Raw genomic sequence first — 17,887 nt, forward strand, 5'->3', positions numbered from 1 at the left:
CAACCATTATTGGTTATTCCATACTTTATAGAAAATGCTTTTCTCTGCTTGGCCTCTGTCATTGATCAATATTTATTCAAGTTACCAGAGATCTTCGTTCGACAGATACGGACTTCTTAATCTTAACTATTAATAAACCCTATCGTCCAGTATCTACACAGAGACTAAGAAAATGGATTAAGCTTACTCTGGCGGCTAGTGGCATTGATACTACTCAATTTTCGGGTTACAGTACTCGACACGCAGCCACTTCGGCAGCCTATAGGGTAGGAGTTTCCATTAAGGTTATTAGGTCTAGAGCTGGCTGGACGCAAAATTTTAAATACTTTTGCGAAATCTTATAATCGACCCCTGTCAGATGATCCTGCAGCATTCGCTAAAGGGATCTTAGGGTCGGTGGATTCCAGTTGTAACGAATTTTAAGTTTAAGTATATTCCTACTTATTAATTATGTTATATGTTTCTGGTGTTGCAAAAATATAAGTTGTAGAAAATACTAGATCTTATTCTTTCAACATCTACAAGTAGTTATTGTAATTCTAGAACGGCAATACGAGATATAATTAAATGATCAATTGACTTACCTTAAGGAAAATTGATCCATATTATATGAGTATTGCCGTTCGATCGAAGAATTACAAACCCACCCTATAACCCCACCCGTACAGGGTGATCTAGAATTTTCAGCAAAATTGTAGTAAGGAAAATCGGTGATCAGATTCGAGAGCATGACAGCGGTTGTGGAGAAACTAGGAGCCGTACTCAGTGAATTTGCTTTAAAATCGTGATAACCGCGCTTAGAAAAAATTGTGACTACAAGTAGTTATTGTAATTCTTCGAACGGCAATACTCATATAATCTGGATCAATTTTCCTTAACCTTTAACTACCCGCGCATCAAGTTATAACATAACTACACGCGTGGCGTACTTTATACGCCACAAGAAAATACACTTAAAAACAGCGGAATTTTTTTTTTAAATACACTTAGTTGTTTGTTATAAACCTTATTCGGCATCAGTGAATACTTGGAGTTCCTTCTCAGTAAGCCAATTGGGATTTATAACTGGAATCATGGAATAACTGGATTCCATGATAAATAATATTACTAATAAAAAATTTTTTGGAATGTGATTTTTTACAGGAGAAAAAGTATTGTTTATAAAGAAAAATATATTTTGTGCCATAATGACTAAAAAACAATTGAAATATGTACTTATATTACTACTTATATTAATATAATCGTGGCGTATATTGTCCACCACCGGAAACAACAAATAATTAACTGTAAATTACGATCTTCCCAGAAAGCCGATTATTACGAAACTAAAACCAAATTGTAAAGCACATTCCAGTGATAGGTTAAAGAGATAAACAAGGTCAAAAATTAAATTTTCAAATATATTTGCAGTAGAATTCTTATATCTGGCGTACAAAATACGCCAGCGCGTGTAGTTAAAGGTTAAGGTAAGTCAATTGATCATTTAATTATTAAGCTATCGTATAGTAGTTATAATAAAAAGAAATAAAATGTATGGGCATAAATACGGTGTGGGCTGAAAGTGAGGCTTACATGAATTTTGTTTGAAAATGATTTAAAAATGTGTAACTAATTCAATTTTACTGATATAACTCTCAAATTTGCACAACTTACTTTTCAAACATCTTACTAAATGATGTTTCATTCAACAAGATCTCAAAAGTTTAATTCAAATGACGTCTCAAAAATTGTAATTTTTGAAAACTTCGTACTTTTACAGAATTACTGCCAATTTAAGAGGATATTAGTCAAGTTTGAATAGATATATTACAATTTTATACGTGTTTTTTTAAAGCTTAAGATGAAATCTTTGAAATGAACTACATTAGTTTAGAGTAGAGGTGTACACGCTAGCTCTGCTGAAGAAGTCTGGCAAGACAGACACAGCTGTCCAGGGATTGTGCATCCCTCTGAATCGAAAACAAGCAAAAACCATCTTTTACTTTTCTATCTTTACTCAGATTTGAGGACTAGGAAATTTCTTTCTGTCCTTTTCCTAGACGAATGAAAACGGAATGTGACTGCATATAGTAGAATCCTTTTCGTTCTCTATATTCGTCGTCTGTGGTCTTATAAATTGTAAAAGTCATAGATTTAGGATGTACCAGAAAGAATTTAAAACGAGATTTTTTCAGTTTGTACATTAGTTTAATTTAGACATAAAATAAACAACTTATTTTTGAGAAAATTGAGAAAGATAAAAAATGTAATACAAGATGATGATGATGTAAGATGGGAAAATTGAGAAAAAGAAAAAAATGTAATGCAAAAACCGAAAAATTTCAACTAAAAAAATGTTTGTACAAAGTCATCAAAACTTTTTTCTGTAAAACTTACCTAAAATACATTTAATAATAGTGCGGCCGATATGTAAAACAATTGCACATTTAATGATACAAACATATAATTTGGACCACATATACTACACATATAAAGGTTCAAATTTAGATATGAGGCCATCTCAGATTTTGCCTTTTACAAAAATGGCAGGCATTCAAAATGGCGGCTATACATATGTGTTTAATAGTAGTACCACAACTTTTGAACGAAAAGTCCGATTTCAACCAAATTTGGTATATAGGCTCTTTTTTTGATTTACAAGATGCATGTGGTGAACCAGAAGAATCGGTTTACCAGAAGTTGTGTTTTTACTGGTTGTTCATGCAAAAATGTTTTTTTTTTCAATTTTTTCCCTCTGTATATATTAATTTTTCAAAAAGATAATACCGCAATTGAAAAGATGTAAAAATATTTTGTAGAAAATATTTTGAACTTTTTAGTTATGGTAATTACCATTTAATAAATGCATAACGCATAACGTATCTTCACATGTTCCTATGTGTGGCAGATTTGTGCAAATATTATAAGAATTATTGTGCATTTAACGGTAGAAGCATATAATTTGGACCACATATACTACACAAATCAAGGTTCAAATTTAGATATAAGGCCATCTCAGATTTTACCTTTTACAAAAATGGCGGGCATTTAAAATGGCGACTATACATATGTGACTAATAGCACGATAACTTTTGAACGAAAAGTCTGATTTCAACCAAATTTGGTATATAGGTTCTTCTTTTGATGTGTAAGACCAAGGTTTTGAACCGGAAGAATCGATTTACCAGAAGTTGTGTTTTTCCTGATTTTTATGTAAAAACATGTTGTTTTTTACCAATTCTTTCTCCGTGTACATATTAATTTTTCAAAAAGTTGATACCGGCGTTGAAAAGAGCGTAAAATATTTTTTAGGAAATATTTTGAACTCTTTAGTTATTTTAGTTTATTTATGTTATATACCAATTAATAAATGCATAACGTATCTTCACATGCACCTATGAACTTATGTGCGGCAGATTCGTGCAAATAATATAAGAATTATTGTGCATTTAATGGTAATAGCATATAATTTGGACCACACACACTACACATACAAAGATTCAAATTTAGATATGAGGCCATCTCAGATTTGGTCTTTTATAAAAAAGGTACATGTGAAAATACGTTATGTATTTATTAAATGGTAATTAACATAACTAAAAAGTTCAAAATCTTTCATAAAAAATATTTTTACACTCTTTTTAATGGGGGTATTACCTTTGTGAAAAATTAATATATACAGGGTGAAAGAATTAAAAAAAAGAACAACATATTTTTACATAAAAAACAGTAAATACACAACTTCTGGTAAACCGATTCTTCCGGTTCAATACCTCGACCTTATTCATCAAAAAAAGAACCTTGATGCCAAAGGCTGAAATCGGACTTTTCGTTTAAAAGTTATCGTGCTATTAGTAACAAATGTATAGCCGCCATTTTGAATGCTCACCATTTTTGTAGAAGGCAAAATCTAAGATGGCCTCATATCTAAATTTGAACTTTTGTATGTGTGTTATATGTGGTCCAAATTATTTGCTTCAACCTTTAAATTCACAATAATTCATATAATATTTGCACGAATCTGCCACACATAGGTATATGTGAAGATACGTTATGCATTTATTAAATGGTAATTAACATAACTAAAAAGTTCAAAATATTTCCTAAAATATATTCTTACGCTCTTTTTAATGGTGGTATTACCATTTTGAAAAATTAATATATACAGGGTGAAAAAATTGAAAATAAATTATTTACATAATATAAAATAGTTTTACATAAAAAACCAGGAAAAACACAACTTCTGGTAAACCGATTCTTCCAGTTTACGACATATATCTTGTAAATCACAAAAAGAACATAATATGTACCAAATTTGGTTGAAATCGGACTTTTCATTCAAAAGATATCGTGCTATTAGTCACATATGTATAATCGCCCAATTTAAATGACCGCCATTTGTAAAAGGCAAAATCTGAGATGGCCTCATATCTAAATTTGAACCTTTATATGTGAAGTATATGTGGATCAAATTATATGCTTGTGTCATTAAATGTGCAATTCTTATAATATTTGCACGAATCTGCCGCACTATAAAAAGCGTAAAAAATAATAAATGTTAATAATTTTTTTTGAGCTCTTATACTGTCTGCGTAACTTGGAACCTACTGATAACTTTTTTATTATCAGTTTGACGAAAAAAAGTTATTCTTCATAAAATGCTTTTCATCGTATAAAATCTAAGATGCAACAATCGTCAGAATTTTATACGAGGTGTTTCTGCGCGACATATCGAATGGTAGAAATGTTGTAGACACCACGAGCGGTGACTTACAGCAGTGATACTCAACCTGCGGCCCGCGGGCCGCATGCGGCCCTCTTGCGTTTTTTATGTGGCCCGAAGGCTAACTTATAGGCCCTGTAAACGATCAAATTATTTTGAACTTGAGTAAGATAGTTGGTGGTGGCTTTTAGCATTTATTTGCGACATAACAGGAAAGCTTGGCGAACTTAATCGTCGTTTGCAAATTAAAAGGTAAACATAAAATTATTTCGCAGTTGAAGGATAAAGTATTTGATTTCTAGGACAAACTAAAGATGTAGGTACATCGAGGAAATTAATATAAAAAATCTGTATAACTTTTAGACATTGGTAAAAGGTCAACAAGATGGAATTGATGTATCTTCAGAAAACTTTGTTACTATTTCTAATTACTTAGTTTTCTTAAGCGATGAATTTCAGGAAAGATTTAATGATTTGCAAAAAATTAGGAAATGTCTTCTATTAGTGGAAAATCCCTGGCACTTAGGTAGCCGCTACTCCACAACTTGCGGCATTGGGATTTAATAGCGGAAAGTTGTCAGGTGAACTAATTGATTTTAAAGATTATACAAATCTGGAGGCAATTTTTAAAGAAAAAGAGACGCAAATCAATATTGAGAATTGTGGAAATTAGTACCGAATAACTATAAAACTCTCAAAAGTTGCGCTTATTTGCTCTTCACGTTGTTTGCTTGGTCATACCTGTCCGAATCTTCATATTCAAAAATGAAATAAGCAAAAAGTGTTTAAATTGCTGAATAGAGCCTTGAATAACCTCTCAAATGGGCTAGCACACGAATCCTATTCTTATTTAAAAAAATCAACGATTACGTCATACACTCAGATGGATGACGTCACTAGTATAACATATATGTCAAAAAATCATAATTTAAAAATAAAAAATCGACCTGTTTCAGGATTTTCCTTATAGTTGCCAATTTACGAAATAACGAATTTATTCCTTCCATTTGTATCACACTGTATTACTTCACCTAGATTGCGGCCCGCAAGCTGTGGCAATAGCTACTATGTGGCCCAGTGAAAAAAAGGTTGCGTATCGCTGACTTACAGTATGTGAACTAATTAGGAAATTACAAAAAATAATCTGATGACAAATTAATCGAATTCTTATACAGACCTCTTTAATCGCATTCTATTTATAATAATCTTTTTATAAATAAAAATATTTTCATCAAAATTAACCAATAAAATTCAGTTTATCCAGCAATGTTATCTGTTGTTGTCTTTGTTATATTTACAGCTAACGGGGATTTCCGCCATGCAGAATTTTTACGTTAGGTTCCTTAGGATGAATGTTAAAGTATCATTTGCGTGACGTGTGAGACGATAAGTGGTTAATTATTTTAAATAAATATCTGCTTAAAAAAGAGCTCATTTTTGTGTTTATTGTGTATTTGGTGGTTGGACAAGCAGTAAAGGTATGTAAACTCTGAATATTATTTTGATATAAATCTTTTTATTATTAGGGGAGTCAATGTAGATTGAAAACTTGCGTTATTTAGGAAAAAATCAAATAAGCTTATATTTTTCTTAAATCTTTTTTGTAGGTTTATAAATATGTTAGAGTAAAAGTTCTACTCACAGATTAGGCTGCTAATTATTTATTAATTGTTTAAACAATAAAAACTCTGTTGCATAAACAATTTTAAAATATCCATGAATTTATCATTTTACCTTAATCAAAAATGTGTCTATTTTTTTTGACTATCCTGCATCCGACTCTAACGTTATCTACAATTGAAAAATTCGAAAGAAAATTTTTTTAGCTCTTATACAATAGACTAGAGTATACCGGCGTAACTTGAAACCATATGGGAATATGGGAAACTTTTTTATTATCAATTTTACAAAAAAAAGTTATTGTTCATAAAATGGTCTACATGGTCCAAAATCTAAGATAGAATCATCAGATTTATATGAGGTATGTCAAAAAAATATGAATTTCGCTCAAGTGTAAAGTACCTTTATATTTCAGAATATTGAAAATTGTTATTGTGAAAAGTTGTTTAGAATTCTACTATGTTTTATTACGCAACTATATTTTTCTAAATGAAAATTTTTTTTTTCATTTTTTATTTAAATTACGGATACCCATAATCATATTATTACAATGATAATGACTATTTTATTATTAATTTTACGAAAAAAAGTTATTCGATATAAAAACTCTGCATGGTCTAAAATCTAAGACGCAATAATTTTAAATTAAAAACTACGAATTTCCCTCAAGAATAAAATACTTTTATAGTTCACAATATTTCAACTATAAGATTAATTATAATTAATTACAACTAAGTTATATTCAAACATAGTTGTTAATTTCGAACAACTTTTTATAATAACAATTTCCGATATTATGAAATATAGAGGTACTTTAACCTTGAACGAAATTCGTATTTTTTGACATACCTCGTATAAAATTGACAACATTTGATATCTAATGGTTGAATCTTAGATTTTATACCATGCAGAGCATTTTATGAAGAATAACTTTTTTTCGTGAAATTGGTAATAAAAAAGTTTCCAATAGGTTGCATGTTAAGCAGACATACTGTATTCGCGGTGTGCAAGTACTTGGAAGGGAATTGAGAAACGATCGTGCGCGAATAGCGGAGAAATATTGCAACTTTCTTAAATAATTCATATTGTCAATTGAAATTGTCAAATTGACGTACATTTCATATCTACTGTCATTGAAGAAGAAAAATTTTATGTTGCTCCACAATATTGATATGATATGCAATTATTATATAAAGGTAAATTTAATTAATTGTATTTTGCTTGCAGTACTGCATTTTAATAACTAATTTTATTTACTATATACAATTGTTTACGTTTTAATAACATAACCTGAATCTTATTTTTTCTTCTTATTATTTTTTTGACAAAACAAGTGATATTGTGCCGATGTGTGCTTTACCCTGGGGGTGAATTTCACCTCTTTTCGGGGGTGAGAAAATAAGTCCAGAAGTGGATAAACTGATTAGTTCATCAAAACTATTGACAAAAATTCTATCCCAAAAAATATATAAGAAAGCCGGTGTATCGGAAGAACAACAGGGTTTTCGCCCAAACAGATCTACAATAGACGCTATTTTCATAATGCGACAATTAGTTGAGAAATCAATAGAATTCGACAAGCCCATGTTCACATGCTTTGTAGATCTGAAACAAGCATTCGACAGAGTACGATTAAAGGACGTGCTCACTATCCTTGAAAAGAAAAACATAGGTCAGAGGTATAGACACATAATCAAAGAGCTCAATAGATCCAACAAAACACGAATTAAAACCACACACGGGCTCACGGAAGAAATCAAAATCAATGCAGGCATTAGACAAGGGGACAGCCTCAGTCCATGCCTATTTAATTTACTAATGGATGAAGTTATAGGTAGTGTTAACATAATGAATCAGGGATACAAAATTGGTAACCGAACCATGAGAATACTTTGCTACGCAGATGATGCAATCTTAATAGCCGAAAACGAAGATGACTTACAACGCCTACTACAAAAATTCAAAATAACCGCCGAAAAGTATAACCTGACACTATCCAAAGAGAAAACCCAATCGATGGTAATATCCAGGAACCCAATTAGATGTAAGTTAGTAGTGGACGACCATATAATCGAACAGGTAATGGATTGCAGATACTTAGGTGTGGAAATATCTAGCGACAGGCATCTGTGGCAAGAATCAAAACAGCAGGCAATGAAAGCAGCGAGAATATCTGGTTTCCTGAGGGATATAATCTGGCGGAATAAATATATGAGCACCGAAAGCAAAGTCCGCATTTATAAGACATGTGTTAGACCCGTACTGACATACGCAGCTGAGACAAGGGCCGAGACAACAAAGACCAAACAGATAATGAGAACAACAGAGATGAAAACCCTAAGATCCATAAGAGGTATCACACTCAGAGATAGAGTACGAAACGAAGACACATTGAGAGAGCTAGGCGTTCAGGACGTAGTGAGATGGACAAGAGCGCGACGACGCATGTGGAGGGACCGCGTAGATCGGATGGACCCTGAACGTATGGCGCATTGGGCGAAAACACAGAAGCCCAACACCAAGCGACCTATAGGAAGACCCAAAAAACGATGGTACGAGAGTTGGAGCTCCGGATCGCAGCAAAGACTGTAACAGAAGAAACAGGACATAGTCCTATTACAAGAAGAAGAAGAAGAAGAGATTATTTTTTTGGACTACGGCCTTGACAATTATCCAGTAACCAGGACTAATATAATTGGCCAATATAATTAAAAGTGCGAATAAAGTTACAGAGCGTAGAAATAGGTGTCGCTTTGCCGAACTTGCACGGTCCCAATAAGAGCTCAAAAAAATTGTTTTTAACATTTATTATTTATTATTACTGAATCGACTAGTGTGCAGACAGCAATTGCTTGTGCAGCAGGGTTCGCACAAGACGAGCGAAATTCGAGAAGTGTCTTCAATCGACCCAAGTGCGGACGGCCTAAGTAAATGTTTCTAATAATTGTGTACATATGAGGAAAATCCATAAATACTACGATATCTGATTTAACAAAGAAAAAAAGAAAAAATTTTGAGTTATGTCACCATTCTTTTAAAATATTGGTAACTTTTTTTTAAATTAACGAAAAATACCTAGAACACTTCTCGAAATACAAGGGTTTTTGTGTTAAATAACGATAAGTTCACGTCGAATGTCAGAGCATAACTGAAAAGTTTCATTGTTCCGGAATAAAAGTACTCATTTTATCGCCAAAGGAATAATGACACTTCCGCTATCTTTCAAAGTTGGAAGTAAACATATATGTGACATTTTTCCTGATAAAAGTATAGGATATTTGGAGTCAATTTAACAAGATAACTAGATTTATGCATTTTTGAGTTGTGTCACTTTTCTTCCGGATGAGCGATTTGTATTTTTTGTAAAGTAGTTAAATAAATCGGAGTATGGACACAAGACTGGAATACCGGAGTAATAATTCCACTACATAAAAAGGGAGATCAGCTTCAATGTAAAAACTACCGGGCAATAACGCTACTGACTGTGGCATATAAAATACTGTCAAATATTGTGTATGAGCGATTGAGACCATATGCGGAACAAATAGTTGGGGATATCAATGTGGTTTCTGCAGGCAGAAGTCCACAATAGATCAGATCTTCGTTTTGAGACAAATCTTGGAAAAGACTAGTGAATTTAATATAGAAACACATCATCTCTTCATTGACTTTGAGAGTGCCTATGATAGTATTCATCGAGAATTTCTGATCAACGCCCTGAAAGAGTTTAATATTCCAACTCGTCTCATTGCTATAATAAAAGAAACACTTAAAGTACAAAGCAGGGTTCGAATTCAAAACGCACTAACAGATACAATCCACGTTGGAAATAAAAACCAAATACATGAAGGCCAGCAAATCGACAGGCCAAAGAAACCTACAGAATCTGACTATAGGAGACTATAACATCGAAAGCGTAAAAATTTTTACATATCTAGGTTCACTAGTTACCGCAGATAATAATGTCAGCGAAGAAGTTAAGAGAAGAATACATATTGCTAATAAAACATATAATGGACTCATTAAACATCTAAGATCTAACAACATCACGATAAAAACCAAATGCAAAATATACAAAACCCTGATAAAACCGGTTCTTATATATGGATCAGAGACATGGACACTGTCGAAAAGCGACGAGAACTTATTAGGTACGTTTGAACGAAAAATCCTTAGACACATATATAAGGGGGTGAAAGAAAATGACGTATGGCGCAGAAGATATAATTTTGAACTATACGCAGCACACAACGAACCCGACGTCATAACATCCATAAAGATCGGACGTCTGCGCTGGACGGGCCATGTTGAACGAATGTTGGAGACCGAAACACCAAAACATATAATGAAGCAAACACCAGTAGGGAGAAGGTCAAAGGGAAGACCCAAACTTAGATACAAGGAACAAGTGGAACAAGATCTGAAAATACTTGAGATTACCCACTGGAAGAACAAAGCAAGGAACAGAACAGAATGGCGAAAAATCCTAGAACAAGCCAGGACCCAAAAAGGGTTGTCGAGCTACTGATGATGATGATGATTAAATAAATCAATCAATCAATCAATCAAAATCGAAACACTTGAGAACGAACTAAATGATTGCCCCAACTCGCCCCAACTTCCGTCTACAGACTACGATAAAACTGTGCAGCCGCGATCGACAACGATTTATCGAATAAATGTTCCTGTCTACTATTCGTTTCCAGCAAATCAAAAATATGCGTCGATTTGCGTCCACACGTTCGATAAAACTGCACCAACGAACTGCACAGTAACATCGCTACGATAAATCGTTGTCGTGTACACCGAGCAAAAGTTTTCGTTATGATGAAGAAAATGCTCGCATTTTCAGCTTGTTGCCATAAAGTAATTAAAGTAGGTGACTGTAGAGCCCAACTATTTTAATATAGTTCCTGGTTTTGTAGCAAAGTTAACACCCAATAAAAATTGACAGATAATTGTATTAACTGCACTTTTAATTTTAGGATGAGATCGCTTCTATTTCTTCTGCTTTTCTATACCTGGCAAATCTCTTTCGCCCAAAAGTGTTCGAGTCCGGAAGTATCAAGAAAGTTATCATTTATTTATAGAACAGTACCATCATCTCAAATTGAAGTGGTAGAATGTTTCTATACTGACGGCAACTCGAAAAATGATTATTACGATATTACCAAAAACTGCGTTACTGCTGCCAGGACCAGAATATTCATTGATAAATATGGCGACGATCACCGTGTTAATGAGGGAGGATCCAAAGTTTCTCTTAAAACGTACTATACCAATGCTGATCTATCACAGAACGTAGTTTTTCTCAAGTGAGTATTGTATTAAATAAGCAAATTCGGCCGTTGAAATAAGGTTTCCGCGGATGAATTTATAATCCTTTCTATTTTTTCATTTTTTTTAATCATAAGTGATTGGGAAATGTGTGGTTCTAAAGTAACAAAAGTTCCTGGCAGGAAATTCAATATAAATGAACTATCATCACTAACATCACTATCTTTACTCTATCTACCGCTGCTCTGAAGAGTTTTATAGAACTGCATTTACGCCAGTCCCTTAAACTCTTCAATTATGACATTCTCCTTCTTTCTATACTTCTTCCTCCTCATTTATTTCCCTGTATTGCCAGTCTTATCATTTCATATCGCTGTCCCCTCCTTACGTGTCCCAGATATTTTAACTTTTATATTTTTATTGTGTTTATTATTTCGCATTCTTTGCCCATTTCTCGCAATACTTTCGTGTTCGTTATATTCTATACCCATTCTATTCTAAGTATCCTTATGTAACACCAAATTTCAAATGACTAACTTATTTATGTGTTCATGCTTCAATGCTTAGCTTTCAAGTCCATATTTTCTGTTGTTTGATCTAGCCCTTATTTCTGTTGTTTGATCATTATTGTCTGAAACCCAGGTTTCCCTTTCTGCCGGTATATTACTTACTTACTTATCCTCTTTGTTCTCACTGGAACATAGGGTATCGACTGTCACTCTCCATTTTTGTCAATCTTGTGCTTTTTCTCCGACTTCTTTTCAGGTTAGGCCGACGTTTTCTGCTTCTTTAATAATTGTTTTCTTCCATGTATTTATCGGTCTCCCCTGTTTCCGTTTTCCTGGAGGTTGTAATTCCAATGCTTGCTTTGTTATGTCTGTGTCTGGTTTCCGCAGAGTATGGCCCAACCATTTTCATCTTCTCTTTCTTATTTCTTTATGTATTTATTCTTGCTTCGATTTTTTCCATAAGTCTGAGTTTGTGATTCGCTGGGCCAAAATACTCTTAGAATTTTTTGTAAGCATTTATTGATGAAGGATTGAATCTTTCCAGTGTTATGCTTTGTTATTCTCCAAGTTTGTGATCAGTATAATACCTTGTGCCTTTACATTAGGTACTATTGAAGATTTTTTACTTTGGTGTCCAGTTTTATCTCATTAGATATCTATATATTATTTAACATTTAGTATGCTGTCTGTGCTTTGCCAAATCGTGTTTAAATATCCTCCTCTGCTCCTCCTGTCGTATTCAGTATGCTTCCTAGATAACTAACTATTTCCACTTATTTCAGCTCTTAGTTTTCTATTTGTATTCCCATATCTCTAGGTGTGTTAATCTTCATTAATTCAGTTTTATTCATGTTTATCTCCATACCCACTTTTTACCTTCTTTGGCTAATTTCTCACTATTTTCTGCATGCTCTGTCTCTTTGCTGAAAGTAAGCATACATCATCTGCGTATTTAAGTCTAATTGTTCAAAGGTATTCCAGTGTATCTCAGTTTTACCGTTGCTGCTTTTTCTCACAAGCCAGTCCATGACAATAATAAACAGAGTGGGAGACAGTATACAACCCTGCTTTACACCGCTGTTAATGGCGATTGGTTCTGTTAAATTCGCGTCGTATAATACTTTTGCTGTGGTGTTTTCATAAAACAACTTCATCATTCTTAAGAATTGGTCAGGTATCTCATAACTCTCTACTATTTCCCTCAATTTTTCTCTAGGTAGGATATCGAACGCCTTTCTAAAGTCAATGAAGTTTAGATATAGTTTACTTTGCCATTCCACTGACTGCTCGATGATCACTCTGAGCGTGCAGATCTAGTCTATACATGACTTATTTGCTCGGAAGCCAGCTTTATTTGGTCTAAATTTTTATTTTTTTTATTTTTCATTCTATTACGCATGATACAGGTCATTATTTTACTCGCAACACATTAGAGGGTAATAGGTCTCCAGTTCTCGCACTTTGAGGTGTCGCCTTTTTTCGGGTATTGATTATAATGCTTTCTGTCTATTCTTTTGGAATTTTCTCTTGATTCCATATATTTTCAAATAGTTTATACCTACAGTAAATGTGTCATTTGTTCAGTGTTTACTTTAAAAAGCTCACCTACAATATCATCTGGACCTGCTGCCTTTCCCTTTTTGAGTTATTTTATACTCTCTATTATTTTCTCTCGGCTGAAGTTGAAGACATCAGTGTCTAACGGTTCCGGGTTTTCTTCTTTCTCAATATTTTCTACTGAATTCACATTGTGGTTCAACAAGTCGGTGAAATACTCCATCCATCGTCTTGCTATTTCTTTTTCTGCTGTTAGTATTTGATTATCTTTATCTCTAATATGTGTGTTATGTGGCGTCCATTCCCTAGCGAGTTTACTTGTGTTTTCATAATGTTTCCTCATATCATTAGTTGCCGCAGCTTGTTTGGCTTCTGTTGCTTAATTATCGTAGTATGTTCTTTTGTCTTTTCTTCAACTCTTCTTGACTTCGATGTCTTTTCTCTTGTATTCCTCTTTTAGTTCGTTTTTTCTATCTTCCTTTGTTGTTAATATTTTTTTTAAATTCTCTTGTACCAAATATCCTTTGAAATCCATGGTTTATTATTTCTGAGTTTTTTGACAAGGATGTATTCAGCTGTATCTTCGATAGCTGTTTTTAAGTTTGTCCAAGATTCTTCGATATTTTCGTTAACTACTTCTTTTCTTCCTATATTATTGTCGAATTCCTCCTGGTATCTTTTACTAGTTTCTTCATTGTCAAGTCACTGCGTGTTGTATCTGATCCTATTGTATCCTTGTGCTTCTTTTTGGCAGTTAAACTGATTTTCAGTTTTGCTCGTACTAGTGTGTGATCTGTTGATGCATCTGCTCCCCTCTGCGATCTTACATCTAATAATGAGCTTCTCCATATTTTTGCTATACAAATAGGTATGATCTGATTTTGTATCTTTCTGTCAGATGTCCATGTTGATTTGTGTATTCTCTTATGGGAGAAAAGGCTTCCGCCTATAACAAACCCGTTCTGGGCACAGAAATCTATTAATAATTCTCCATTTTCATTTCTTGTGCCTATGCCATCTGTGCCCATCACTGCTTCTCTATCTTTATTTGCTTCACCAATTTTAGCGTTCCAGTCTCCCATAAGTACGAAGATGTTTCTCTTATGTTTGTTCAGTAATTTGTCATATTATCCTTGTAGTTGTTCATAGAAAAGTTCTTTCGTTGGTAGTTCTTTCTCATTAGTGAGGGCATTAACATATATATTATAGTTGTGTTCTGAAATCTTGTATTGAATCTTGCATAGATCATTCTATCTGATATTCCTTCCCATTCTAGTAACGCGTCAGTAGCTTCTCTATCTAGCATAAATCCTACACCACTCTTATAATTTGATTCGTTCTTATTTCACTTAGCCCTAGGATCTGGATTTTGTATCTCTTAACTTCACTTGCTATTTGCAGTGCTCTTGTTATATCTCTCATCGTGCGGACAGTCCAACATTCTATATATTTTGTTTCCCTAGTATCCATTTTTCTCGTGTCTATTTTTGTCGCTGTGTTCGTCATCGTTTTATCCGACATGTTTGCAAGGCCATCAGTAGATGTTTCTTTAGCGATTCTGTTCTTTACGTGGTAGGGTTGCTAGCCCTACGCACACGCACAACCCTCCTCCTTTTTCAGCCGGGCTTGGGACCGTCCTAGGCGGAGTTGCCGGTACATTAGGTACCCAAACTTATATTCGTTTGTATATTTGTTTTCTTAGTTATTATTTAGTCAGTATTAGTTAGTCATTATTATTTAGTCATTATTTTCACAAAAATTATTTGTTTTGTTTAGTAGTAAGCAGAGCTTGCCATGATCACGGTGTCATCTGCATATCTTATGTTGTTGTAGGTCTTTCGTTAATTATTATTACTTCACTTTGAGATAGTAATGCTTCTTCAAAACTGGCTTCACTATATACATTAAATCCTAATGGAAACATAATACATCCCTGCCTAACTCATTTCCTGAGTTCTATTTCTGGATTCTGGACTGGGTTCGTTATCTATTAAAATATCTTCTTTTTGATTCCAATAAATGTTTGTTGTTATTCGTGTAAGTACCTTATGACTATGTTGTTTGTCTCTACAAAATTTGGACTAATTTTTCATGTCTTATTTTATCAAATGCCATTTCAAAATCAACGTAACAAACATGCATCTTTGAGCTATCACATTAAAAGAAAATAACGCCTTTCTGGTTCCTAGTCCGTTTCTGAACCAAAACTGACTATCATCTATTCCTTCTTCCAGTTTTTAATTTATACGACCATTGACCATGTATTATTTTCAAGAATAATATGAGAACATGGCGTATGCATAATATAGCCTAATAAAATAAAAAAAAAAACTCAAAATGTTAATTCGTACAGGTTAAAGCAAATTTTATCAAAGTTTAGGTGGGTAGAAAAGATATTTTCAAGAAAGTATCCAAATCATACAAGGGGATCATTGTTTAAATAATTAAAAATGGGTCAGTTTTGCAAAAAAATACTTTTTTAACTGCTGAGGTAATTCACTTATTAATGAAGGTCTACAGGATTGTTTTCTGCAAAGTTGAAGGGTAAATCTTTCACAAAAGACTTACTAAATTAAATTTGACCCCCTATTTATTTAAATAATTGTATATAAAACTTTAAAAACAAATTTGCAAATAATTATTTTTAGCGTTTTAAATAAGCACTATAAAATATTTTTCCACCTACCTCTACCGAAAGTATACTTTTCCGGACCTGATTGTAGGGAGCAAAGTTGTACTTTTCCTCCCTAGGGAGGAAAATATTTTTCCTCCCTAGGGAGGAAAAGTAAAAGTGACGTCATGGTATTTCATTCATGAAATATAACTTATTGACGCCCTGTATAATATCTATTTTCTATTACGTAAGTATCTATAGATTTTAACGTTTATTTAAAAACACTCTGTATTTTGCAGAATGGTAAAAAACAGTAAATTGTTATTCTGATTTAACAATGTTTACATTAATAATTTGACTTATATTTGACAGTTGACAGTTATAATGTACCTACGTTGGTTTTAGTTCTAATAAATTTTGTGGGTTAGTTACATAAATATATTAAGTAAAAATAAAAAAATGACTTATTATTTGAGGAAGGTGGAAAAACCATATGTATAACATGGGAGTAAAGTGCCTTTTCCTCCCTTGAATGATTACTGCCCTCCGCTACGCGTCGGGCAGTAAACTTCATTCTCGGGAGGAAAAGTAGCACTTTCCTCCCTTGTTATACAAATAGCTATTATTTTACAGACTAAGTTGCGCTATGTTACCAGTATTAAGCAAAAAAAATTGGTCGAAAAATATTTAATATTTTTTGAGATATTGAATTTGTTTATTAAATGTTGTTGCCAAAGAAATATTCACCTGCTTAAGATCTCAATATTTTTATTTTATGTATATTTTTGATAAATGTATTGATAAATTCAAATTTCAATTAAACTCCCCCCTAAAATTGCATTTGAAAATTATTCAGATTTGTTTATAACTTGTTTTTATAATAACGTCGCGGGGATTAAGTATTTTGAAATGCCGTTTCGACAGTTGGGTTCCTGGGAATTTTTTACTAATTAACAAAATTTTTTTGTCGTTTTTTCTTCTTCTTTTTTTTCTTGGAGCTATATTACTACGGGCCCTTTTAGGGTTAAATTTTATTAAGAATGTCGAATATCTGAGTTGTAGATTCTAGACCTAAAAATATTAAGATTTAACTAAAATCTCTTAAATAAAATATGGCTACTTACTGAGTTACAGGGTGTTTTATTTAAAAATTTAAAAATTATTGTTACCAAGCACTTTAAAGCTATTCGATGTATCCTTATCATACTTGGCAGAAAGTGTGGCTATTATACACCCTACTAAATTGTGATTAATAGACGTTTCTAGCTAGTGCCAGAGGCGTACGACAGGGGATAGTGAATTATTGACCCTTCCCAAATTCTACGCCACTGAGTGAACTACTATTTTAGTGAAATTTTTAGATTCTCCAATACTTTGTATGTAAATAACTTTATTGGTATCGATAAAGTCATCAGTTTGAGAGATATTGGAAGTTTAAAATGAATGAATGAATGAATCAAAATAACTATGGTCGTTTCATTCTTAACGTCCAATATCTCGAAAACTAATGACTTAATCGATACCAGTTAAGAGAATATTATTTACATAGAAAGTATTGGAGAATCGAAAAATTTCGCTAAAATAGTAATTCCCTGTGGCGTAGAATTT

General features: G+C 33.0%; 1 protein-coding gene across 1 annotated transcript in view; it reads left to right on the plus strand.

Moving 5' to 3' along the window:
* Window positions 1-5,998: 5,998 nt before the first annotated feature.
* Window positions 5,999-17,887, plus strand: part of LOC126879064 (uncharacterized) — a 29,041-nt gene continuing 17,152 nt past the window's right edge. The window contains exons 1-2 of the mRNA XM_050641957.1: window positions 5,999-6,180; window positions 11,308-11,637. Coding sequence (XP_050497914.1) covers window positions 11,309-11,637 — 329 coding nt within the window. The 5' untranslated portion in view covers window positions 5,999-6,180; window position 11,308. The remainder of the gene's footprint in view (window positions 6,181-11,307; window positions 11,638-17,887) is intronic.

Source organism: Diabrotica virgifera, chromosome 1, assembly GCF_917563875.1.
Source record: "Diabrotica virgifera virgifera chromosome 1, PGI_DIABVI_V3a".
NCBI lineage: Eukaryota > Metazoa > Arthropoda > Insecta > Coleoptera > Chrysomelidae > Diabrotica > Diabrotica virgifera.